Source organism: Zonotrichia leucophrys, chromosome 26, assembly GCF_028769735.1.
Source record: "Zonotrichia leucophrys gambelii isolate GWCS_2022_RI chromosome 26, RI_Zleu_2.0, whole genome shotgun sequence".
Taxonomy (NCBI): Eukaryota; Metazoa; Chordata; class Aves; order Passeriformes; family Passerellidae; genus Zonotrichia; species Zonotrichia leucophrys.
In genome coordinates this window covers 3,686,740-3,711,930 of record NC_088195.1, presented here as the reverse complement: position 1 = coordinate 3,711,930, position 25,191 = coordinate 3,686,740, and the positions used below count along the sequence as shown (strand labels likewise).

Below are 25,191 nucleotides of genomic sequence, written 5' to 3'. Positions count from 1 at the left end.
GAGCAGATCTGGGGGTACACAGAGCAAGATCTGTCACAAGGGATGTGCAGGGCTGGGTCTGGGGGTGCACACAGCAAGGTCTGGGACTACAGAGGGTATGCATGGCTGGATCACAGAGCAGGGTCTGGGGGTGCACAGAGCTGGAGATGTGCAGGGCTGGGTCTGGGGGTGCACACAGCAGGATATGGGGGTGCAAAGAGCGGATCTGGGGGTGCACAGAGCAAGGTCTGGGACTACAGGGGACATGCATGGCTGGATCACAGAGCAGATCTGGGGGTGCACAGAGCTGGAGATGTGCAGGGCTGGGTCTGGGGGCGCACACAGCAGGATATGGGGGTGCACAGAGCAGATCTGGGGGCGCACCCAGCAGGATCTGGGGGTGCACAGAGCAGATCTGGGGGCGCACACAGCAGGATGTGGGGGTGCGCAGAGCTGGAGATGTGCAGGGCTGGGTCTGGGGGCGCACACAGCAGGATCTGGGGGTGCACGGAGTGGATCGGGGAGCGCACACAGCAGGATCTGGGGGTGCACAGAGCAGATTTGGAGGCGCACACAGCAGGATTTGGGGGTGCACAGAGCTGGAGATGTGCAGGGCTGGGTCTGGGGCGCACACAGCAGGATTTGGGGTGCACAGAGCAGATCTGGGGGCGCACACAGCAGGATTTGGGGTTGCACAGAGCTGGAGAGGTGCAGGGCTGGGTCTGGGGGCGCACACAGCAGGATTTGGGGTGCACGGAGTGGATCGGGGAGCGCACCCACCAGGATCTGTGGGCGCACAGAGCAGATCTGGGGGCGCACCCAGCAGGATCCGCTGTCACGGAGGATGTTCCGGGCTCCATCCGGCGCCGGCCCCGGCGGAAGGCACCCAACTACAGATCCCGGCAGCCCCGGGCGGGCGCGGCGCTGCCCCGGCTGAGGCTCACATGAGCCAGCGGGGCCGGGCCGGGCCGGGATGGGGCAGCGCGATCGGATGTTCAAGGTGCTCGTGGTGGGCGACGCCACGGTGGGCAAGACCTCGCTGGTGCAGCGCTACGCCAACGACAGCTTCAACCGGCACTACAAATCCACCGTGGGCGGTGAGCGCGCCGGGCTAACGGGGACACCGGCGGGTTACCGAGTGACTACCGGGGGTTGTTCAGTGGCTACCGGGGGTTCTCAGGGTTACTGAGGCGCTACCGGGGAGTTACCGGGGGGGTCCTTGGGTGTTACCGGGGGGTTACCAAGTGGCTACCGGGGGGTTCTCAGGGGTTACTGAGGCGCTACCGGGGAGGTCCTTGGGTGTTACCGGGGGTTATTCAGTGGCTACCGGGGGGTTCTCAGGGGTTACTGAGGCCCCTCCGGGGAGTTACCGGGGGAGTCCTTGGGTGTTACCGGGGGGTTACCAAGTGGTTACCGGGGGCTTCTCAGGGTTACTGAGGCGCTACCGGGGAGTTACTGGGGGGTCCTTGGGTGTTACCGGGGGGTTACCAAGTGGCTACCGGGGGGTTCTCAGGGGTTACTGAGGCGCTACCGGGGAGGTCCTTGGGTGTTACCGGGGGGTTCCCGAGCAGTTACCGGGAGGGTTCCCTGGGTTTACCGGAGGGTTCCCGGGGGATTCTTGGGGTTCCTTGGGGTTTCCTGGGGGTTACCGGGGGTTCTCGGGGGGTTTCCGGGTGGTTACCGGGGGTCCTTGGGGGTTACTGAGGGGTTACCGGGGAGGTTACCGAGCATTTACCGGGAGGCTTCCCTGGGTTTACCGGAGGGTTACCGGGGGATTCTTGGGGTTCCTTGGGGTTTCCTGGGGTTCTCGGGGGGTTACCGGGGGGTCCTTGGGGTTACCGGGGGTTCTCGGGAGGTTTCCGGGTGGTTACCGGGGGTCCTTGGGGGTTACTGAGGGGTTACCGGGGGGTACTTGGGGGTTCTCGGGGGTTCTTGGGAAGTTTCCGGGTGGTTGTCGGGGGTGCCCTGGGAGATCCCTGGGGTTACCGGGGGGGTTCTCGGGGGTTACCGAGTGGTTTTCGGGGGTTCCCTGGGGGTTCCCGGTGTCCGGCACCGTTCCCATCCCGGTGCGCATCCCCAGCCCGCACCGCGCCCCTCGTCCCGGCAGAGCTCTCCCCTTTCCCCCCTCTCCCGGGCTCTGGGCTTGGGAGTTTGGGGTGAGAACGGCCATGTACCTTCTCTGGTTTATGGGGTGTTAACTCCCAGACCCTCTTCCCTGAACCACCCGGGGGTTCTGTCCCTCTGCCCGGTTTATTTGGGGTGCCCCTACCTCTGGGAATAATCACCCCAGGAGCTATAAACTAAATAGTCTGAGGTTATAGACTCAGCTTATCCCGGTTAAACCAGCAGCGATGCTGGTTTGGCATTAATTATACAGCCCTGAAGCCCTCAGGATCATTTGTCCCTCTGCCTGGCTCATTTGGGGTGTCCCATCCTTCTCCCAGCCCCTGGAATAACCACCCCAGGAGCTGTAGCATGGATAGGCTGAGGTTATACACTCAGTTTATCCCAGTAAAACCATCAGCAGTGCTGGTTTGGCATTAATTGAACAGCCCTGAAGCCCTCAGGATCATTTGTCCCTCTGCCAGGATTATTTGGGGTGTTCCATCCTTCTCCCAGCCCCTGGAATAACCACCCCAGGAGCTGTAGCATGGATAGGCTGAGGTTATAGACTCAGTTTATCCCAGTAAAACCATCAGCAGTGCTGGTTTGGCATTAATTAAATGGCCCTGAAGCCTCCAGGAGCTTCTACCTGGCTTATTTGGGGTGTTCCATCCTTCTCCCAGCCCCTGGAATAACCATTCCAGGAGATGTAAGATGGATAATCTGAAGTTCCAGGCTCAGTTTATACCAGTAAAACCATCAGCAGTGCTGGTTTGGCATTATGGAACAGGCCTGAAGCCCTCAGGAGCTTCTGCCTGGCTCATTTGGGGTGTTCCATCCTTCTCCCAGCCCCTGGAATAACCACCCCAGGAGCTGTAAAATGGATAATCTGAAGTTTCAGGCTCAGTTTATCCCAGTGAAACCATCAGCAGTGCTGGTTTGGCATTAATTGAACAGCCCTGAAGCCCTCAGGAGCTTCTGTCCCTCTGCCCAGATCATTTGGGGTGCCCCTACCCCTCGGAATAACCACCCCAGGAGCTGTAAAATGGATAATCTGAAGTTCCAGGCTCAGCTTATCCCAGTAAAACCATCAGCAGCACTGGTTTGACATTAATGGAACAGCCTGGCCTCGTTGCTGAGGGGTCAGCAGCTCTTGGGAAGCTCTGGGAGAAGGAGGCTGGGAATGGGGCTGAGCAGGATTTGGGTTCTTTGTGTGAATGAATAACCTGGAAGGAGCAGGAGCTGCCAAGGGTTCACCCAGGAAATCACCCCGAGGACCCAAAACTGAGCACAGCTGTTTAAATCTTCTTATTCCTGAGCTGAGAGGGGATGGATTAGAGGTGAAAACTGCAGAGAGGCACAGAGCTGGGCTGGGCCCTGCTCTGCTGCTTCCTGGGACTTTTCTTTTTGTGCTTTCTTCCTGCTTTTGGTCAGTTCCAGCCCAGCTGGGTCTGGCTGCCAGGTTGAAACCCTGACACATCTGAGAACAGCACAGGGCTTCCCCTTCTGACTCACTGGTGACAGCAAAGATGGGGTGATTCAGCTTGGAAAGGACCTCACATCTCTGACCCCACAAACAGGGACACCTTTCCCTGTCCCAGGTTAATTTGGGGTGATTCAGCTCAGAAGGGACCTCACATCTCTGACCCCACAAACAGGGACACCTTTCCATGTCCCAGGTTAATTTGGGGTGATTCAGCTTGGAAAGGACCTCACATCTCCTCTGACCCCACAAACAGGGACACCTTTCCATATCCCAAATTAAAATGGGGTGATTCAGCTTGGAAAGGACCTCACAGCACCTCTGACCCCACAAACAGGGACACCTTTCCATATCCCAAATTAAAATGGGGTGATTCAGCTCAGAAGGGACCTCACATCTCTGACCCCATAAACAGGGACACCTTTCCCTGTCCCAGGTTAATTTGGGGTGATTCAGCTCAGAAGGGACCTCACATCTCTGACCCCATAAACAGGGACACCTTTCCCTGTCCCAGGTTGCTCCAAGCCCCATCCAGCCTGGAGCTGTGCTTGGGCTGCTGACCCTGGTGCAGGATTTGGGAGGCTTTGGGAGATGGGGAGAGGCAGTGCAGGTGCAGAATGGCCCTGAGCAGATTTCCTTTCCTTTCCTCCCTGCTTTTTTGGGAATTCTCCAGTGGATTTTGCCCTGAAGGTGGTTCAGTGGTCGGAGTCGGAGACGGTTCGGCTGCAGCTGTGGGACATTGCAGGTATTTGCAAGGTTTTTTTTCATGTTCTCAAAGTTTTGGCCTTTTTTGCCCTTTCCTTTTTCCCTTTTCCTTTTCTCCCCTTCCCTTCCCTTCCCTTCCCTTCCCTTCCCTTCCCTTCCCCCTTCCCTTCCCTTCCCTTCCCTTCCCTTCCTTCCCTTCCCTTCCCTTCCCTTCCCTTCCCTTCCTTCCCTTCCCTTCCCTCTTCCCTCCCTTCCCTTCCCTTCCCTTCCTTCCCTTTCCCCTTTCTTTCCCCCTTTCTCTTCCTTTTTCTTCCTTTTCCTTCTCTCCAAAAATAAATCCCAGCTGCCTGTGGATTCCAGGGGCAGGACTGCTCTGCTTTGCTGCCTCCAGCCTGCTGCACTAATTTAAATATTTAATTACAAATCCACCTGCGAGGAATGCCCACAGTCATTCCTGCTTTTCAGAGCCTTTCCCCTCTGTTCCAGAGCAGAGGAAATGTGGAACTGGCTGGACATGAGATTGCTCAGCTCCAAATTTTGGGTTAAAACCCAAACTTCTGGCACGAGGCACGCTCTGAGGGACAGAATTATAAAAGCTGGAGTGGACAAGGAGCTGGAGAGGGGCAGGGAGAGGAATTTCCCAAATTCCCTGGCACCAGGAGGGCTGTGGGCAGCAGCAGCAGCAGCTCTGAAATGGCCCCTGTGGATGTGGAGCAGGGAGGAGAGCAGGGCTGTGGTTTCCTCTGCCCGGGATCCTTAAAATGGCATCAGGAAGGAGAAGTTGGCAGAGTCAGCAGTGCAGCGAGAAACTTTCGGTTTTGGCCCCAAAAAGGAGCTGGAGGTGGGGGGAGCAGAGCTGGCACGGTGCCCTTGTGGTGCCCAGGGACACCCAGGTGGCCTCAGGGCTCTGGGATACAGGGGAATAATGGAAATATTGGGGCACTGGGTTATATGGGAATAATGGAGATATTGGGGCACAGGGTTATATGGGAATAATGGAAATATTGGGGCACTGGGTTATATGGGAATAATGGAAATATTGGGGCACTGGGTTATATGGGAATAATGGAAATATTGGGGCACAGGGTTATATGGGAATAATGCAAATATTGGGGCACTGGGTTATATGGGAATAATGGAGATATTGGGGCACTGGGTTATATGGGAATAATGCAAATATTGGGGCACTGGGTTATATGGGAATAATGGAGATATTGGGGCACTGGGTTATATGGGAATAATGGAAATATTGGGGCACTGGGTTATATGGGAATAATGGAGATATTGGGGTGTCCATCCCTGGGCACTGGGATACATGGGAATAGTGGAAATATTGGGGTGCTCCATCCCTGGGACACCCTGAGTTCCATGGGAATAATGCAAATATTGGGGCACTGGTTTACAGGGGAATAATGCAAATATTGGGGTGCTCCATCCCTGGGACACCCTGAGTTCCATGGGAGTAATGCAAATATTGGGGCACTGGGTTATATGGGAATAATGGAAATATTGGGGTGCCCCATCCCTGGGCACTGGGCTACAGGGGAATAATGCAAATATTGGGGTGTCCTGGCACTGGGTTACATGGAAATAGTGCAGATATTGGGGTACTGGGTTCCAGGGGAATAATGTAAATATTGGGGTGCCCCATCCCTGGGTTATAGGGGAATAATGCAAATATTGGGGTACCCCATCCCTGGGGACACCCTGAGTTCCATGAGAATAATGCAAATATTGGGGTGCTCCATCCCTGGGACACCCTGAGTTCCATGGGAATAATGCAAATATTGGGGTGTCCCATCCCTGGAGGTGTCCCAGCCCACCCTGCCCATTGGGTGATCTTTGGTTCTTTTTAACCTAGAAAAACCTGGTGTGTATTTTGTGTATTTCTCTGTGGGTTTGTATGGTTTTTGTGTGTTTCTCTGTGTGTTTGTATGATTTTTGTGTGTTTTTGTTTGTGTTTCTCTGTGAGGTTTTATATGTATTTTGCGTGTTTCTCTGTTTGTATGGTTTTTGTGTGGGTTTTTTTTTGTGTTTCTCCATGTGTTTCTGTTTCTCTGTGTTTGTGTGTGGGGTTTTGTGTGTATTTTCTGTGTTTCTCTTTCTCTATGGGTTTGCATGGTTTTTGTGTGTTTCTCAGTGGCTTTGTGTGTATTTTGTGTGTTTCTCTGTGTTTCTTGTGGGTTTGTATGGTTTTTGTGTAGTTTTGTGTGTTTCTCTGTGAGGTTTTGTGTGCATTTTGTGTGTTTCTTTGTAGGGTTTTGTGCGTTTCTCTGTTTTTCTATGTGGGGTTCTTTGTGTGTTTGTGTGTTTCCATATGGGGTTTTGTGTGTTTTTGTGTGTTTGTGTGTGGGGTTTTGTGTGTTTCTCTGTGGGTTTGCATGGTTTTTGTGTGTTTCTATGTGGTGTGTTTCTCTGTGGGCTTGTGTGTTTCTATGTGTGGTTTTATATGTTTCTCTGTGGGTTTGTATGGTTTTTGTGTGTTTCTGTGTGGGGTTTTGTGTGTTTCTCTGTGTTTCTATGTGGGGTTTTGTGTGTTTCTGTGTGGGTTTGTATGGTTTTTGTGTGTTTCTATGTGGGGTTTTGTGTGTTTCTCTGTGTTTCTCTGTGGGGTTTTGTGTGTTTCTGTGTGGGGTTTTGTGCGTTTCTGTGTACGTTTGTATGGTTTTGTGTGTTTTTGTGTGGGTTTTTGTGTGTTTGTGTGTGGGGTTTTGTGTGTTTCTCTGTGTTTCTGTGTGGGGTTTTGTGTGTTTCTGTGTGGGGTTTTGTGTGTTTTTATGTGTTTCTCTGTGGGGTTTTGTGTGTTTCTGTGTGGGGTTTTGTGTGTTTCTCTGTGTTTCTGTGTGGGGTTTTGTGTTTTTATGTGTTTCTGTGTGGGGTTTTGTGTGTTTCTGTGTACATTTGTATGGTTTTGTGTGTTTCTATGTGGGGTTTTGTGTGTTTTTGGGTGTTTCTCTGTGTGTTCCCCTGTGGGTTTGTACAGTTTTTCTGTGTTTCTCCGTGGTTTTCTCATGATTCCATGACCTGACCCCTGCCCAGCCCACACCCCAAATCCCCTCACTAACCAGAAATCCTCACTTCTAGCTGCAAAACCACCCCACAAACACACAATTTACCTGCAGAACCCCCCAAAATACCAACCCTGGCTGGGTTTCTCTCTGCCTTTGACCCCAAAAGGGTCATGTGGTTTCTATGTGTGATTTTGTATGATTTTCTGTGTTTCTCTGTGGGTTTGTATGGTTTTTTTGTGTTTCTCTGTGTTTCTATGTGGGGTTTTGTGTGTTTCTCTGTGTTTCTGTGTGGGGTTTTGTGTGTTTCTGTGGGTTTGTATGGTTTTTGTGTGTCTCTATGTGGGGTTTTGTGTGTTTGTGTGTGGGGTTTTGTGTATTTCTCTGTGTTTCTGTGTGGGGTTTTGCGTGTTTCTATGTGGGGTTTTGTGTGTTTTTGGTGTGTTTCTATGTGGGGTTTTGTGTGTTTCTCTGTGTTTCTGTGTGGGGTTTTGTGTGTTTCTATGTGGGGTTTTGTGTGTTTTTATGTGTTTCTGTGTGGGGTTTTGTTGTTTTTGGGTGTTTCTCTGTGTGTTCCCCTGTGAGTTTGTACAGTTTTTTTGTGTTTCTCCGTGGTTTTCTCATGATTCCATGACCTGACCCCTGCCCAGCCCACACCCCAAATCCCCTCACAAACCAGAAATCCTCACTTTTAGCTGCAAAACCACCCCACAAACACACAATTTACCTGCAGAACCCCCCAAAATACCAACCCTGGCTGGGTTTTTCTCTGCCTTTGACCCCAAAAGGTTCATGTGGTTTCTCTGTGTGATTTTGTATGATTTTCTGTGTTTCTCTGTGGGTTTGTACGGTTTTTGTGTGTTTCTGTGTGGGGTTTTGTGTGTTTCTCTGTGTTTCTCTGTGGGGTTTTGTGTGTTTCTGTGTGGGTTTTGTGTGTTTCTGTGTGGGGTTTTGTGTGTTTCTGTGTGGGGTTTTGTGTGTTTTTGTGTGTTTCTGTGTGGGGTTTTGTGTGTTTCTCTGTGTTTCTCTGTGTTTCTGTGTGGGGTTTTGTGTGTTTCTATGTGGGTTTTTTTTTGTTTTTATGTGTTTCTGTGTGGGGTTTTGTGTGTTTTGGGGTGTTTCTCTGTGTGTTCCCCTGTGGGTTGTACAGTTTTTCTGTGTTTCTCTGTGGTTTTCTTATGATTCTGTGACCTGACCCCTGCCCAGCCCAGAGATTCTCAGCCAGCCCACACCCCAAATCCCCTCACAAACCAGAAATCCTCACTTTTAGCTGCAAAACCACCCCACAAACACACAATTTACCTGCAGAACCCCCCAAAATACCAACCCTGGCTGGGTTTCTCTCTGCCTTTGACCCCAGAAGGAGTCATATGGTTTCTATGTGTGATTTTGTATGATTTTCTGTGTTTCTCTGTGGGTTTGTATGGTTTTTGTGTGTTTCTGTGTGGGGTTTTGTGTGTTTCTCTGTGTTTCTATGTGGGGTTTTGTGTGTTTTTATGTGTTTCTCTGTGGGGTTTTGTGTGTTTCTGTGTACGTTTGTATGGTTTTGTGTGTTTCTGTGTGGGGTTTTGTGTGTTTCTCTGTGTTTCTGTGTGGGGTTTTGTGTGTTTCTATGTGGGGTTTTGTGTGTTTTTGTGTGTTTCTGTGTGGGGTTTTGTGTGTTTCTCTGTGTTTCTCTGTGTTTCTCTGTGTTTCTGTTGGGGTTTTGTGTGTTTCTATGTGGGTTTTTTTTTTGTTTTTGTGTGTTTCTATGTGGGGTTTTGTGTGTTTTTGGGTGTTTTTCTGTGTGTTCCCCTGTGGGTTTGTACAGTTTTTCTGTGTTTCTCCGTGGTTTTCTCATGATTCCATGACCTGACCCCTGCCCAGCCCACACCCCAAATCCCCTCACAAACCAGAAATCCTCACTTCTAGCTGCAAAACCACCCCACAAACACACAATTTACCTGCAGAACCCCCCAAAATACCAACCCTGGCTGGGTTTCTCTCTGGTTCTGACCCCAGGGCAGGAACGTTTCACCTCCATGACCCGCCTGTACTACAGGGAGGCCTCAGGCTGTGTCATCATGTTTGATGTCACCAACAGCAGCACCTTCAGCAACAGCCACAAGTGGAAGCAGGACCTGGACAGCAAACTGGTGCTGCCAGATGGGAGCCCCGTGCCCTGCCTGCTGCTGGCCAACAAGGTGGGCAGCCTGCCCGGGATGGCGTTTTTTGGGAGGTTTTTGGGGGGTTTTGGGTGTTTTTCTGTGGGCTTCTATGGTTTTTGTGTGTTTCTCTGTGGGTTTGTATGGTTTTTGTGTGTTCTTCTGTGGGTTTGTATGGGTTTTGTGTGTTTCTCTGTGGGTTTGTACAGTTTCTGTGTGTTTCTATGTGGGTTTTTGTGTGTTTTTTTGTGTTTCTCTGTGTGTTTGTATGGTTTTTGTGTGTTTCTCTGTGGGTTTGTATGGTTTTTGTGTGTTCTTCTGTGGGTTTGTATGGGTTTTGTGTGTTTCTCTGTGGGTTTGTATGGTTTTTGTGTGTTCTTTTGGGTTTCTATGTTTTTTGTGTGTTTCTCTGTGGGTTTGTATGGGTTTTGTGTGTTCTTCTGTGGTTTGTACAGTTTCTGTGTGTTTCTGTGTGGGTTTTTGTGTGTTTTTTTGTGTTTCTCTGTGTGTTTTTGTGTGTTTCCCTGTGGGGTTGTATGGTTTTTGTGTGTTTCTCTCCATGTTTGTGTGCTTCTCTGTGAGTTTGTACATTTTTTGTGTGTTTCTCTGTTGGTTTGTATGGTTTTTGTGTGTTCTTCTATGGGTTTGTATGTTTTTTGTAGTTTTCTCTGTGGGTTTGTATGGTTTTGGTGTGTTCTTCTGTGGGTTTGTATGGGTTTTGTGTGTTTCTCTGTGGGTTTGTACAGTTTCTGTGTGTTTCTATGTGGGTTTTTGTGTGTTTTTTTTGTGTTTCTCTGTGTGTTTTTGTATGGTTTTTGTGTGTTCTTCTGTGGGTTTGTGTGGTTTTTGTGTGTTCCTGTATGGGTTTGTGTTGTTTTGTGTGTGTTCTTCTATGGGTTTGTATGGTTTTTGTGTGTTTCTCTGTGGGTTTGTATGGTTTTTGTGTGTTCCTCTATGGGTTTATGTGATTTTTGTGTGTTCTTCTGTGGGTTTGTATGGGTTTTGTGTGTTTCTCTGTGGGTTTGTATGGTTTTTGTGTGTTCTTCTATGGGTTTCTATGTTTTTTGTAGTTTTCTCTGTGGGTTTGTATGGGTTTTGTGTGGTTTTCTGTGGGTTGCTGTGGTTTTTGTGTGTTTCTGTTTTGTGTGGTTTTTCTGTGTTTCTCTATGGGTTTGTATGGTTTTTGTGTGTTTCTCTGTGGGTTTGTATGGTTTTGGTGTGTTCCTCTGTGGGTTTGTATGGGTTTTTGTGTGTTTTTGTATATTTCTGTGGGTTTGTAAGGTTTATTGTGTGGGTTTTTGTGTGTTCCTCTCTGGGTTTGTATGGTTTTTGTGCGTTTCTCGGTTTGTATGGGTTCTGTGTGTTTTTCTGTGTGTTTATATGGGTTTTGTGTGGTTTTCTGTGGGTTGCTGTGGTTTTTGTGTGTTTCTTGTTTTGTGTGGTTTTTGTATGGTTTTTGTTTTTGTTGTTGTCTCTTGTGGTTTTGTATGGTTTTTGTGTGTTTCCCTGTGGGGTTTGTATGGTTTTTGTGTGTTTCTCTCCATGTTTGTGTGCTTCTCTGTGAGTTTTTACATTTTTTGTGCGTTTCTCTGTAGGTTTGTTTGTTTTGTGTGTTTCTCTATGTGGTTTGGTATGGCTTTTGTGTGTTTCTCTGTGTTTTTGTGTGTTTTTTGTTTGTTTCTCTGTGTTTCTCTGGTGTGTTTGTAGTGGTTTTTGGTGTGTGTTTCTCGTGTGTTTGGTTTTGGGTTGTTCTGTGGGTTTTTGTGTGGTTTTTGTGTGTTTCTCTGTGTGTTTCTATGGTTTCTCTGTGGGTTTTTGTGCTCAGTTTGTGATGATTTCCTGGGATTTCTAGGTTTCTGGTTTGAGGCTCATGACTCGTTCCCAAGGGATCAGGAACTGTGAGGCCACAACTGTGCCCCAAGCTCGCCTCTGGGCCAGAGCTCTGGCTCTGTGCACCGTCCGGTTGGCACAGGCACCGTGGTGCCACCACCTGGCCCTGCTGGGCAGGACTGGGCAGGTTTGGGATGTAATGGGGTTGGGGAGGCAGATTTGGGATGAGGGATGAGGTTGGAGAGGAAAATTTGGGATTTGATGAGGCTGGGGAGGCAGATTTGGGATTTGATGAGGCTGGGGAGGCAGATTTGAGATAATGGATGGGGTTGGGGAGGCAGATTTGGGATGAGGGGTGACCTTGGGGGAGCAGATTTGGGATTTGATGAGCTTGGCAAGGCAGATTTGGGATGGGGGACAAAGTTGGGAGGCAGATTTGGGGTGGGATAAGTTTGGGGAGGCAGATTTGGGATGAGAGATGGAGGTTGGGGGCAGATTTGGGGTGAGAGACGAGGCTGGAGAGGCAGATTTGGGATTTGATGAGGTTGAGGAGGCAGATTTGGGATGAGGGATGGAGGTTGGGGGCAGATTTGGGATGAGGGATGAAGTTGAGGAGGCAGATTTGGGATTTGATGAGGTTGGGGAGGCAGATTTGGGATGGGGGGCAAAGTTGAGGAGGCAGATTTGGGATGGGACGAGATTAGGGAGGCAGATTTGGGGTGGGGGATGAAGTTGGGGAAGCAGATTTGGGATTTGATGAGGCTGGAGAGGCAGATTTGGGATGGGATGAGCTTGGAGAGGCAGATTTGGAATGAGGGATGAAGTTGGGGAGGCAGATTTGGGATGAGAGATGAGGCTGGAGAGGCAGATTTGGGATTTGATGAGGTTGGGGAGGCAGATTTGGGGTGAGGGATGGAGGTTGGGGGCAGATTTGGGATGAGGGATGAGGTTGGAGAGGAAAATTTGGGATTTGATGAGGTTGAGGAGGCAGATTTGGGATGGGAGGAGGTTGGGGAGGCAGATTTGGGATGGGGGATGAAGTTGGGGAAGCAGATTTGGGATTTGATGAGGTTGGGGAGGCAGATTTGAGGATTGAGTGATGAGTTGAGGAGGCAGATTTGGGGTGGGATAAGTTTGGGGAGGCAGATTTGGTGTGAGATAATGGATGGGGTTGGGGAGGCAGATTTGGGATGAGGGATGAGTTTGAGGAGGCAGTTTTTGGATGGGATGAGGTTGGAGAGGCAGATTTGGGATGAGGGACAAGGCTTGGGAGGCAGATTTGGGATTTGATGACGTTGGCAAGGCAGATTTCGGATGGGGGACAAAGTTGAGGAGGCAGATTTGGGATTTGATGACCTTGGAGAAGCAGATTTGGGATTTGATGAGCTTGGAGAGGCAGATTTGGGATGGGACAGGCTGGAATCTCCATTCCAGGCGTGCCTGACTGAGCTGTGTCAGCACCTGAGATATCAGATAAGGAAATTTCTGCTTGCAGCAGCCCAGGGAGAGCCTTGCCCTGGGATTTGGAGCTGGCAGGGCTGAGCTGCCTCCCAGGGCCTGCAAAACTGGGCAGAAATTCCCAATTCCCAGAGAATCCATGGCTGCCCCATCCCTGGAAGTGTCCCAGGCCGTATTTATTAAATTTATAAAGTTTTTAATTTATAAATTATTTAATTTATAAATTAAATTGAAATTCCTCCAACCCAAGCCATTGAGGGATTTTGTGCCCCTAAAATTCCCCATTTTTCTGCCTTGCAGTGTGACCTCTCCCCGTGGGCAGTGACCAGGGAGGAAATCGACAGGTTCAGCAAAGAAAATGGATTTTCAGGGTGGGTGGAGACGTCTGTGAAGGAAAACAAAAACATCAACGAGTCCATGAGGTAGGAGCAGGGCCTGGGGTGTTTGAGGGTCCCAGCATGAGGGAAGGGATGAGAATCTGCAATCCATGTTTCAGAAGGTTAATTTATTATTTTATTATATTATATATTGTATTATATTTATGATATATTATATTATGGTAATATATTATGGTAATATATTATGGTAATATATTATGGTAATATATTATATTATATTATATTATATTATATTATATTATATTATATTATATTATATTATATTATATTATATTATTATATTATACTATATTATACTACATTATACTATATTATACTACATTATACTATATTATACTACATTATACTATATTATATTAATCGTATGTTATGTTATAATATTATATTATAATGTCATGTTATATTATGTATAATTCTATTTTTAATAATATTTATAATTATATTATTTAATTATACATAATATAATATAATGTAATTTAATATAGTGTAATATAATGAGAATATTATATTATATTATAATGTTTTAATGTTATAGTATGTTATGTTATAATATTATATTATAATGTTATGTTATATTATGTATAATTCTATTATTTATAATATTTATGATTATATGTTTTAATTATACATAATATAATATAATATAATATAATATAATATAATATAATATAATATAATATAATATAATATTCTCATATTATATTACATTACATTATATTACATTACACTATATTACATTACATTATATTATATATATTTAATTAATACAATTATAAATATTATAAAATATAATTATACATAATATAACATTATAATATAATATTATAACATAACATACTATAACATTAAAATATTATAATATAATATAATATAATATTCTCATATTATATTATATTATACTATACTATATTATATTATATTATATTAGATTATACTATACTATATTATACTATACTATATTATACTATATTATACTATATCAGCTTTTCATTTATTTCTTTTCTGCACTGCCCAACTCTACAAATGCATTCCCCACCCTTCTGAGCTTTGCTTTTTTCTTCTTTTTTTTAAATTTCTTTTCCGCACTGCCTAATGCTGCTGATTCAAAAAAAACCCATAAAAACAAAATAAAACCAAAACAAAACACCCCAAAAAAACCCCAAAAAAGCCTCAAATCCCACTCAGGATTTTTTCCCCAGGGTTCTGATTGAGAAGATGATGTGCTCACCCTCGGGCGATGGCAGCTCCTGCTCTGCTGGCGCTGGGGATTACATCAACATCCAGGAGAGCTCTGCTCCGGGCTGGGCCTGCTGCTGAGGCCGTGCCTTCATCATCATCATCATCATCATCGTCATCGTCATCGTCATGGTCACCTGTCCCTGCACTGCCCCTGGTTTGGGGCTTTTTCCTGGGATTTTGAGCTTTTCCGTGGCTGTTTGCTGAGCACAGCCCTGGGCAGTGCCTTGGAGCGAGGGCGGGAGGAAGAGGAGGGTTGAGGGTTGATGTTCTTCATTTGGGAATAATCCTCATTTTGGGAATATCCCTCATTTTGGGATTATCCCTCATTTGGGAATATTCCTGATTTGGGAATGTTCCTCATTGGGAATATTCCTCATTGGGAATATTGCCAATTTGGGAATATTCCTCATTTGGGAATGTTCCTCATTGGGAATATTGCTAATTTGGGAATGTTCCTCATTTTGGGAATATTCCTGATTTGGGAATATTCCTCATTTTGGGAATGTTCCTGATTTGGGAATATTCCTGATTTGGGATTATTCCTCATTTTGGGATTATTCCTGATTTGGGAATATTCCTGATTTGGGAATGTTCCTCATTTGGGAATGTTCCTCATTGGGAATATTGCTAATTTGGGAATGTTCATCATTTTGGGATTATTCCTGATTTGGGAATATTCCTCATTGGGGATATTCCTCATTGGGGATTATTCCTGATTTGGGAATATTCCTCATTTTGGGAATATTCCTCATTTTGGGATTATTCCTGATTTGGGAATATTCCTCATTGGGAATATTGCTAATTTGGGAATATTCCTCATTTTGGGAATGTTCCTCACTGGGGATATTCCTCATTAGGAATATTGCTAATTTGGGAATGTTCCCTCATTTTGGGATTATTCCTGATTTGGGAATATTCCTCATTTGGGAATATCTCTCACTGGGCTATTTTGAATATTCCTCATTTTTGAATATTCCCTTATTTTGAATATTCCTTATTTGGGGATATTCCTGATTTGGGAATATTCCTCATTGGGAATCATCCTCATTTGGGAATATTCCTCGTTTATGAATATTCCTCATTGGAAATATTCTTCATTTGGAAATATCCCTTATTTGGATTATTCCTGATTTGGGAAGATTCCTCACTTGGGAATATTCCTCATTGGGAATATTCCTCATTTGGGAATATTCTTCATTGGGAATATTGCTAATTTGGGAATATTCCTAATTTATGAATTTTCCTGATTTGGGAATCTTCCTCATTTGGAAATATTCCTGGTTTGGGAATATTGTTCATTTGGAAATATTCCTCATTTTGAATATTCCTCATTGAGAATATTCCAAATTTTGGGAACATTCCTCATTTGGGAACATTCCTCATTTAGGAATACTCCTCTTTTTGAATATTCCTCATTTTGAATATTCCTCATTTATGAATATTCCTCATTTTGAATATTCCTCACTGGGAATATCCCTCATTTTGGGAATATTCCCCATTTTCTGTGCCGCTCTCATGGAGCACAATCCATGTCCAAGCAGTGCCTTGGATTACATTGAATTTTTTATTTTTTTTTTTTAATTTTGAGCACTTCCCCCTCTGGCCTGGGCTGCCAGAGGGATTTTTTAACTTTCTGCACCTTTCCCCCCTCAGGAGTTGCTCCTGGAGCAGCACAACCCCTGCTCCTCTGTGGAGCAGCTTGTGTGGAGCAGAAACCCCAAAATTTGGGCAGGAGCTGCTCTGCCCTTCCTGGACCAGAAAAATCCTCATTATTTGGGTTCTTCCTGCAGAGCAGAAACCCCAAAATTTGGTCAGGATTTTCCCCTGCCCTTCCTGGACCAGAACAACCCTCACTATTTGGGTTCTCCCTGTGGAGCAGAAACCCCAAAATTTGGTCAGGAATTGCTCCTGCCCTTCCTGGACCAGCAAAATCCTCACTTTCCTGTGGAGCAGGGACCCCAAAATTTGGTCAGGAGCTGCTCTGCCCTTCCTGGACCAGCTGGGTTCTCCCTTTGGAGCAAGGACCCAAAATTTGGTCAGGAGTTGCTCCTGACCTTTTTGGGACCAGCACAATCCTCATTCCCCTGTGGAGCAGAGACCCCAAAATTTGGTCAGGATTTTCTCCTGCCCTTCCTGGAACAGCACAGCCCTCACAATTTGGGTTCTCCCTGTGGAACAAAACCCCAAAATTTGGTCAGGATTGATCCCTGGACCAGAGCAATCCCCACTTCCCTGTGGAACAGAAGCCCCAAAATTTGGTCAGGAGTTGCTCCTGCCCTCCCTGGCCCAGCTGGGTTCTCGCTGTGGGGCAGAAATCCCAAAATTTGGTCAGGATTTTCCCCTGCACTTCCTGGACCAGCACAATCCTCATTATTTGGGTTCTTCCTGTGGAGAAGAAACCCCAAAATTTAGTCAGGAGTTGCTCCTGGAGCAGCACAATCCCTACTCCTCTGTGGAGCAGTTTGTGTGGAGCAGAAACCCCAAAATTTGGTCAGGAGCTGCTGGGTCCTCCTTGTGGAACAAGGACCCCAAAATCTGGTCAGGATTTTCTCCTGCCCTTCCTGGACCAACACAACCCTCACAATTTGGGTCCTCCCTGTGGAGCAGAAACCCCAAAATTTGGGCAGGAACTTTGGTCAGGAACTCCTGGAGCAGAACAACCCTCACTATTTGGGTTCTCCCTGTGGAGCAGGGACCCCAAAATTTGGTCAGGAATTGCTCCTGCCCTTCCTGGACCAGCAAAATCCTCACTTCCCTGTGGAGCAGAGACCCCAAAATTTGGTCAGGATTTTCCCCTGCACTTCCTGGAGCAGCACAACCCTCACTATTTGGGTTCTTCCTGTGGAACAAAACCCCAAAATTTGGTCAGGATTTTCTCCTGCCCTTCCTGGACCAGCACAACCCTCACTTCCCTGTGGAGCAGAAACCCCAAAATTTGGTCAGGAGTTGCTGGGTCCTCCCTGTGGAGCAGAAACCCCAAAATTTGGTCAGGAACTGCTCTGGCCTTCCTGGACCAGCACAACCCTCACAATTTGGGTTCTCCCTGTGGAGCAGAAACCCCAAAATTTGGTCAGGAACTGCTCTGCCCTTCCTGGACCAGAACAATCCTCACTTCCCTGTGGAGCAGAAATCCCAAAATTTGGGCAGGAACTGCTCTGCCCTTTCTGGACCAGCACAATCCTCATTATTTGGGTTCTTCCTGTGGAACAGAAACCCCAAAATTTGGTCAGGAGTTGCTCCTGCCCTCCCTGGCCCAGCTGGGTTCTCGCTGTGGGGCAGAAATCCCAAAATTTGGTCAGGAACTTTGGTCAGGAACTCCTGGACCAGAACAACCCTCACTAATTGGGTTTTCCCTGTGGAACAAAACCCCAAAATTTGGTCAGGAATTGATCCTGCCCTTTCTGGACCAGCACAATCCTCATTCCCCTGTGGAGCAGAAATCCCAAAATTTGGTCAGGATTTTCTCCTGCCCTTCCTGGACCAGCACAACCCTCACTATTTGGGTTCTCCCTGTGGAGCAGAAACCCCAAAATTTGGTCAGGAATTTCTGGGTCCTCCTTGTGGGGCAGAAACCCCAAAATTTGGTCAGGAATTCCATGATTTTCTGAGGGAACACAATCATCCTGTTTGTGTTTTGGGGTCGGATTTTAGCAAAAATCTTTCAATAATTGGGGTTTTTTACCTCCTTAATGAGGAAACAGGACTAGAAATTGTCCTGGTTTTGCTGAATTAGGTAAATTATTTTTTCTGTTGTATGTAAAGGCAGGATTTGGTAAAACAGGCACTCATCACCCTCACTAAAAAAATCTGAGTTTTAGTGGTGCTGAGGAAGAGGAGGAGGAAAACCAGATTTTATGGGATAAAAGGAAATTCCCATTCCCCCAAATATTGAGGGTGGAGAGCAGTGCTGGCCAAAAAATTTATATTAATTGAGGAGAATTTATAGGAAATTCACATTTCAGGAATGGAGTTTTGTGTATTTAATACTGGATTTTCTGAGGGAGCACAATCACCCTGCTCAAGTTTTGGGGTTGGATTTTAGCAAAAAACTTGTAATAATTGGGGTTTTTTACCTCCTTAATGAGGAAACAGGACTAGAAATTGCTGAGTTCTGGTTTTGAATTCGAATCCTGAATTAGGATTGCTTTGCTCTGGTAAATTATTTTTTCTGTTTTATATAAATGGAGGAGTTGGTAAAACAGGCCTCACTAAAAAATCTGCTTTAGTGGGGCTGGAAAAGAGGAGGAAAACCAGATTTTATGGGATAAAAGGAAATTCCCAATTCCCTCTGGTGCCACATTCCCCCAAATATTGAGGGTGGAGAGTTTTGGCCAAAAAAATTGGTAAAAAAATGAGGAGAATTTATAGGAAATTCACATTTCAGGAATGGAGTTTTGTGTATTTAATACTGGATTTTCTGAGGGAACACAATCACCCTGCTCAAGTTTTGGGGTTGGATTTTAACAAAAATCCTTCAATAATTGGGATTTTTTACCTCCTTAACTGGGAAACAAGACTAGAAATTGTCCTGGTTTTGCTGAATTAGGTAAATTATTTTTTCTGTTTTATATAAATGGAGGAGTTGGTAAAACAGGCACTCATCACCCTCACTAAAAAATCTGCTTTAGTGGGGCTGGAAAAGAGGAGGAAAACCAGATTTTATGGGATAAAAGGAAATTCTGGTGCCACTTTCCCTCAGTTATGGCTGGTGGAGAGTTTTGGCCAAAAAAATTGGTAAAAAATTAAGGAGAATTTATAGGAAATTCACATTTCAGGAATGGAGTTTTGTGTATTTAACACTGGATTTGCTGTTCCGTGATTTTCTGAGGGAACACAATCACCCTGCTCAAGTTTTGGGGTTGGATTTTAGCAAAAATCCTTCAAAAATTGGATTTTTTTTGGCTCCTAAACTGGGAATCAGGACTAGAAATTGCTGAGTTCTGGTTTTGAATTCGAATCCTGAATTAGGATTGCTTTGCTCTGGTAAATTATTTTTTCTGTTTTATATAAATGGAGGAGTTGGTAAAACAGGCCTCACTAAAAAATCTGCTTTAGTGGGGCTGGAAAAGAGGAGGAAAACCAGATTTTATGGGATAAAAGGAAATTCCCATTCCCCCAAATATTGAGGGTGGAGAGCAGTGCTGGCCAAAAAATTTATATTAATTGAGGAGAATTTATAGGGAATTCACATTTCAGGAATGGAGTTTTGTGTATTTAACACTGGATTTGCTGTTCCGTGATTTTCTGAGGGAACACAATCACCCTGCTCGTGTTTTGGGGTTGGATTTTAACAAAAATCCTTCAATAATTGGATTTTTTTACCTCCTAAACTGGGAATCAGGACTAGAAATTATCCTGGTTTTGCTGAATTAGGTAAATTATTTTTTCTGTTTTATAGAAATGAAGGAGTTGGTAAAACAGGCACTCATCACCCTCACTAAAAAATCTGCTTTAGTGGGGCTGGAAAAGAGGAGGAAAACCAGATTTTATGGGATAAAAGGAAATTCCCATTTCCCTTTGCTGCCACTTTCCCTCAGTTATGGCTGGTGGAGAGTTTTGGCCAAAAAAATTGGTAAAAAATTGATGAGAATTTATAGGAAATTCACATTTCAGGAATGGAGTTTTGTGTATTTAATACTGGATTTTCTGAGGGAGCACAATCACCCTGCTCAAGTTTTGGGGTTGGATTTTAACAAAAATCCTTCAAAAATTGGATTTTTTTACCTCCTTAATGAGAAACAGGACTAGAAATTGCTGAGTTCTGGTTTTGAATTAGAATCCTGAATTAGGATTGCTTTGCTCTGGTAAATTATTTTTTCTGTTTTATAGAGATGGAGGAGTTGGTAAAACAGGCCTCACTAAAAAATCTGCTTTAGTGGGGCTGGAAAAGAGGAGGAAAACCAGATTTTATGGGATAAAAGGAAATTCTGGTGCCACTTTCCCTCAGTTATGGCTGGTGGAGAGCAGTTCTGGCTAGAAAAATTATAAAAAAATGAGTAGAATTTATAGGAAATTCACATTTCAGGAATGGAGTTTTGTGTATTTAATACTGGATTTTCTGAGGGAGCACAATCACCCTGCTCAAGTTTTGGGGTCGGATTTTAGCAAAAATCCTTCAAAAATTGGGATTTTTTACCTCCTTGACTCACCCTGTTCATGTTTTGGATTTTAGCAAAAATCCTTCAAAAATTGGGATTTTTTTGCCTCCTAAACTGGGAAACAGGACTAGAAATTGTCCTGGTTTTGCTGAATTAGGTAAATTATTTTTTCTGCTTTATAGAAATGAAGGAGTTGGTAAAACAGGCACTCACTAAAAAATCAGAATTTTCATTCTCTGGAGCTGAAAAGAATTTAAAACTGAACAATGAAGGCTAAAGAAATTTAGAATTATTTATGCTTAATTATTTTAATGCGAAGCTGAAATACCTGGGCTGTGCAAATATGGCCAAATTTGGGGTTAGATGTGTTTAAAAATCTCATTTTTTTTGCACAAAACAGAATTTTCTCCACATGGAGAAGTGGTTGGCGACAAAATGGAAGTGCCTTGATGAATTTTACTTCATTATCTTAAATAACAAAAAACAACAAAAAAAAATCCACAAAAAAACCTCCAAAAAAGCTCCAAAAAAAAAGAATAAAAAATGGCTTTTAATACTATAAATATTTAATCCTATAAATATTTCTAGTTCTTTTTAGAACGCAAGAGAAGTGGCTGATTTTAATTTTTTTTTTTAAGATTCAGGTGTTATTTATTGATTTTTGTATTTGAAATATTTCAGCCAAGAGCAGCTGAAAATTCCCAATTCCTGCTCCATCCATGGAGCTCAGGCAGAGCATGAAATAATTCAAATTATCCTAAAATTTTTGTAGTTTTTTGTCATTTTTCCTACAAATTTTTTTGGAAATTTATATGAAATATCCTAAATTTTTTTGTATTTTTTCCTACAATTTTTGGTAGGACATTTCTATGAAATATCCTAAATTTTTTTGGGTAATTTTTCCTATAAATCTGACATTATTAGAAAGATTATTATTGGAAAATTATTATTATATTAAAAAATTTAAAACAATTATGTGAAAGTTATTATTTAAAAATTATATTTAAAATTGTTTAAAACCCAGAATTATTTTAAAATTATTTTTTAAATTATCCTCATATTTCAAAATTTGTAAACCCAGCATTATTAAAATATTATTACAATTATTATTATATTAAAAATTTTAAAACACATAATTATTTAAAAGTTATTATTAAAATATTATTATATTTAAAATTTTTTAAAACCCAGAATTATTTTTAAAATTATCATATTTAAAAATTTTAAACCCCCGAATTAATTAAAAATATTATTAAAATTATTATTATATTTTTAAAAATTAACCCCCAGAATTATTTCAAAGTTATTATTAAAATATTATTATATTTAAAAATCTTTAAAACCCTGAATTATTTTTAAAATTATCATTATATTTAAAAATTTTAAAACCTAGAATTATTTAAAAATTATTATTAACAATACTATTATATTTAAAAATTTTAAACCCCAGAATTATTTCAACATATTATTAAAATTATCATTATATTTTAAAAAGTAAAACCCTGAATTATTTGAAAGTTATTATTAAAAGTACTATTAGAGCTAAAAATTTTAAACACATCATTCTTTTTAAAAATTATTATTAAAGATATTATAATTATATTTAAAAAATTTTAAACCCAGAATTATTTTACAAATTAGTATTTAAAAATTATCATTATATTTTAGAATTTTAAAACCCGGAAATTAAAAAAAAATTATTATTAAAATTTATTATATTTAAACATTTTAAACCCCAAAATTATTAAAAAAATTATTATTTCCCCTGAAAGGGAAAAGCCAAAAAATTGTTTAATTTAACTTTTGTTGGTGTGGGTGGGTAAAAACCTGAATATTTCAAAGAGGAATCAGAAATTTTCTTTATTCTGCTTCACAATTTCCACTCTTGGTCTTGTCAGAAATGAGAATTTTGGAAATTTTATTGCAGCCTCAATAAGTAAAAAAAAAAAATCAAAATTCAGCTTTTATTTTGTTTTTTAAAAATTAAAAAAAAATTAATTGCATTTTTTAAGCTTAAAAGCTTTTATTTTTATTTCTTTTAAGTTTAAAAAGCTTTTATTTCTTTTTTTTTTTCTGTTTTATTGAAGTATTTTCAAGGCAGGGTCCTGAGCGTTGTAAATTCAGTATTATGGTTGTGGAAAGAGGAAAAAAATTGGATTTTATTCCACATTGCAAGGTTGGAAATGAAAATTGGATTTTATAATAAAAAATTGGGCATTGCTGGCTGGGGGTTGTGGTTTTGTTGTCTCAGCAGTGCTAAGGAATGAGTTTATAAATTAAAATTTTGAATAAAAATAATAAAAAATGTGTAAAATGTGTGGTGTGGAGTGTCCTGTGGTGCCAGGAAAAGAAATTCCTGTGAAATATCTCAAAAAAAAACCAACAAAAAAACCACAACAAAAAGCAGAAAAACACCCCAAAACAATACCAAAAAAATGGCAAAAAAAATTCCAAATGCACACCCAAAAATCCCAAATAAAATCCCAAATACACATCCAAAAAAATCCAAATACACACCCAAAAAAACCCAAATACACACTCAAAAAAATCCCAAATGTACACTCAAAAAAGCCAATTACACACCCAAAAACCTCAAATAAAAAAACCCAAAAAATCCCAAATAAAATCCCAAATACACATCCAAAAAAATCCCAAATACACACCCAAAAACCCCAAATAAAAATCCAAATTCACACCCAAAAAATTCCCAAACATTCACCCAAAAAAAGCCAAATACACACCCAATAAACCCAAATAAAAACCCAAATACACAAACAAAAATCCCAAATAAAAACCCCAAAAAATCCCATATACACACCCAAAAAAACCAAGTAAAAATTCCAAATACACACCCCAAAAACCCAAATAAAAAACCCAAATACCCCCCAAAAAAACCAAATAAAAAACCCAAAAACCCCAAATTAAAAACCCAAAAACCCCGAATAAAAACCCCAAATACACACCCAAAAACCTCAAATAAAAATCCAAATTCACAGCCAAAAAATTCCCAAATATTCACCCAAAAAAATCCAAATAACAACCCAAAAAACTCAAATAAAACCCCAAATCCACACCCCATAAAAATCCCCAAACAAAACCAAAAAAACCCAATTAAAAAACACCAAAAATCAAATTAATTCATTTAAAATCGCCTCAATTCTTTTGTTTTGATTGTGGGAAATAAAAATAAAAACGCAAAATTTGTGCACCCGAGTCAGCCCCAGTGGGGTTTAATTCGAAATTAATTCATAAATTCAATATTAATTCATTAATTAAATGGTAATTAATTAATTCAATATTTCCAGCAAGGAATTCCTTGATGTGGTTTGGGCTCCTTAATTCAGTGTCTTTTAATGTTAATTTCAATTTTAATTTTAATTTTAATTTAAATTCATTCCCTTCATTTTGGGCCTCTTCATTCCACAATCAGCCACAATTCCAATAAAACTCAAGCAGGGCATGATAAATTTTAATTAAATTTTAATTTAATGTCTACACGTTTGCGCCATCAAATGCAGAATAAAATGCATACAAATGGCATTTAAATGCATAAAAATAAGATTTAAATGTTATTTTTATTAAAATGGAGGCATGAACCTCCAAAGACAAAATGCAAAGCAAAAGTGAGAAGCTGCATATTAATGAATATGGAATAATCTGAATTTTTAATGTATTTTTTCTAAAAAAATGAGGAATTTTGGGGGTTTAAAATGGAATTTAAAGAGTAAAAATTAAATATTTTTTCAGTGGGTTTTGCATGAATGGTGCTGGTGAAAAAACCCCTCAAAATTATAATTTTTCCTATAAATCTGATCGTATTTGTATCATCAAACCATCTTCCCGCTGTATAAAAATGGGATTTAAATGGATTTAAAAATAGGATTTAAATGTTATTTTTATTAAAATGGAGGCATGAACCTCCAGGAATAATCTTAATTTTTTCTTCTTTTTTTTAATGTATTTTTTTCTAACAAAAATGAGGAATTTTGGGGGTTTAAAATGGAGTTTAAAGAGTAAAAATTAAATATTTTCAGTGGGTTTTGCATGAATGGTGCTGGTGAAAAAAGCCCAAAATTATAATTTCTCCTAGAAATATATAATTTCTCCTATAAATTTATAATTTCTCCTATAAATCTGACCATATTTGTATCATCAAACCATCTTCCCGCTGTATAAAAATGGGATTTAAATGGATTTAAAAATAGGATTTAAATGTTATTTTTATTAAAATGGAGGGATGAAGCTCCAAAGACCAAAATGCAAAGCAAAAGTGAGAAGCTGCCATTTTAATGACTGTGGAATATTTTAATCTTTCCGTGGTTAAAGCATCGACTTTTTTAACAAAAATGAGAAATTTTGGGATTTTTGGCGTCTTTAAAGAGCAAAAAAATCCAAAATTTTCACTGGACTTTGCAGAATTGTGCATGGATTAACAGCTGGCATGCACAAGGAGAAATGGCGACGTTGATATCAGTGCTGGTGTCAGAATTTGCCGCTGACACCGAATTTTTTAATTTTTAAATAATTAAAATTAACGGCACCGAACGCGCGCCCGGCGCCGCCTTTTCCCTCCAAAACCGCGCCGGGCCCGCGCGGCGAATCTGCGGATCGGGCCTTGAGGCGCCGCAGCGCCCTGAAAAATTACCGGAGGAACGGGAAAAAATTCCAGCGTGCTGCCGGTGCTGGAAGGACGCGGTGGGCGCGGCGGGAGGGGCGGGACGGGGCGCGGAGGAGCCGCGGTAACAC

At 42.4% G+C, this 25,191-nt stretch overlaps 1 protein-coding gene across 1 annotated transcript; it reads left to right on the top strand.

The window, feature by feature from the left end:
• Positions 1-885: 885 nt before the first annotated feature.
• Positions 886-14,799, top strand: RAB29 (RAB29, member RAS oncogene family). The gene is made up of 5 exons (XM_064733035.1): positions 886-1,076; positions 4,239-4,310; positions 9,280-9,461; positions 13,011-13,132; positions 14,308-14,799. The coding sequence occupies exons 1-5, from the start codon at positions 953-955 to the stop codon at positions 14,423-14,425; spliced, it is 618 nt and encodes a 205-aa protein (XP_064589105.1). The 5' UTR covers positions 886-952; the 3' UTR covers positions 14,426-14,799.
• The last annotated feature ends 10,392 nt before the right edge of the window (positions 14,800-25,191 follow it).

What these genes read in the sequence shown, in the direction of transcription:
- RAB29 (XM_064733035.1), top strand. Translation starts at nt 953, where the DNA reads ATGGGGCAGCGCGATCGGATGTTCAAGGTGCTCGTGGTGGGCGACGCC. An exon ending in CTACAAATCCACCGTGGGCG is followed by an intron (nt 1,077 to 4,238) that starts GTGAGCGCGCCG and finishes GGAATTCTCCAG; the next exon opens with TGGATTTTGCCCTGAAGGTG. An exon ending in GCAGCTGTGGGACATTGCAG is followed by an intron (nt 4,311 to 9,279) that starts GTATTTGCAAGG and finishes TTCTGACCCCAG; the next exon opens with GGCAGGAACGTTTCACCTCC.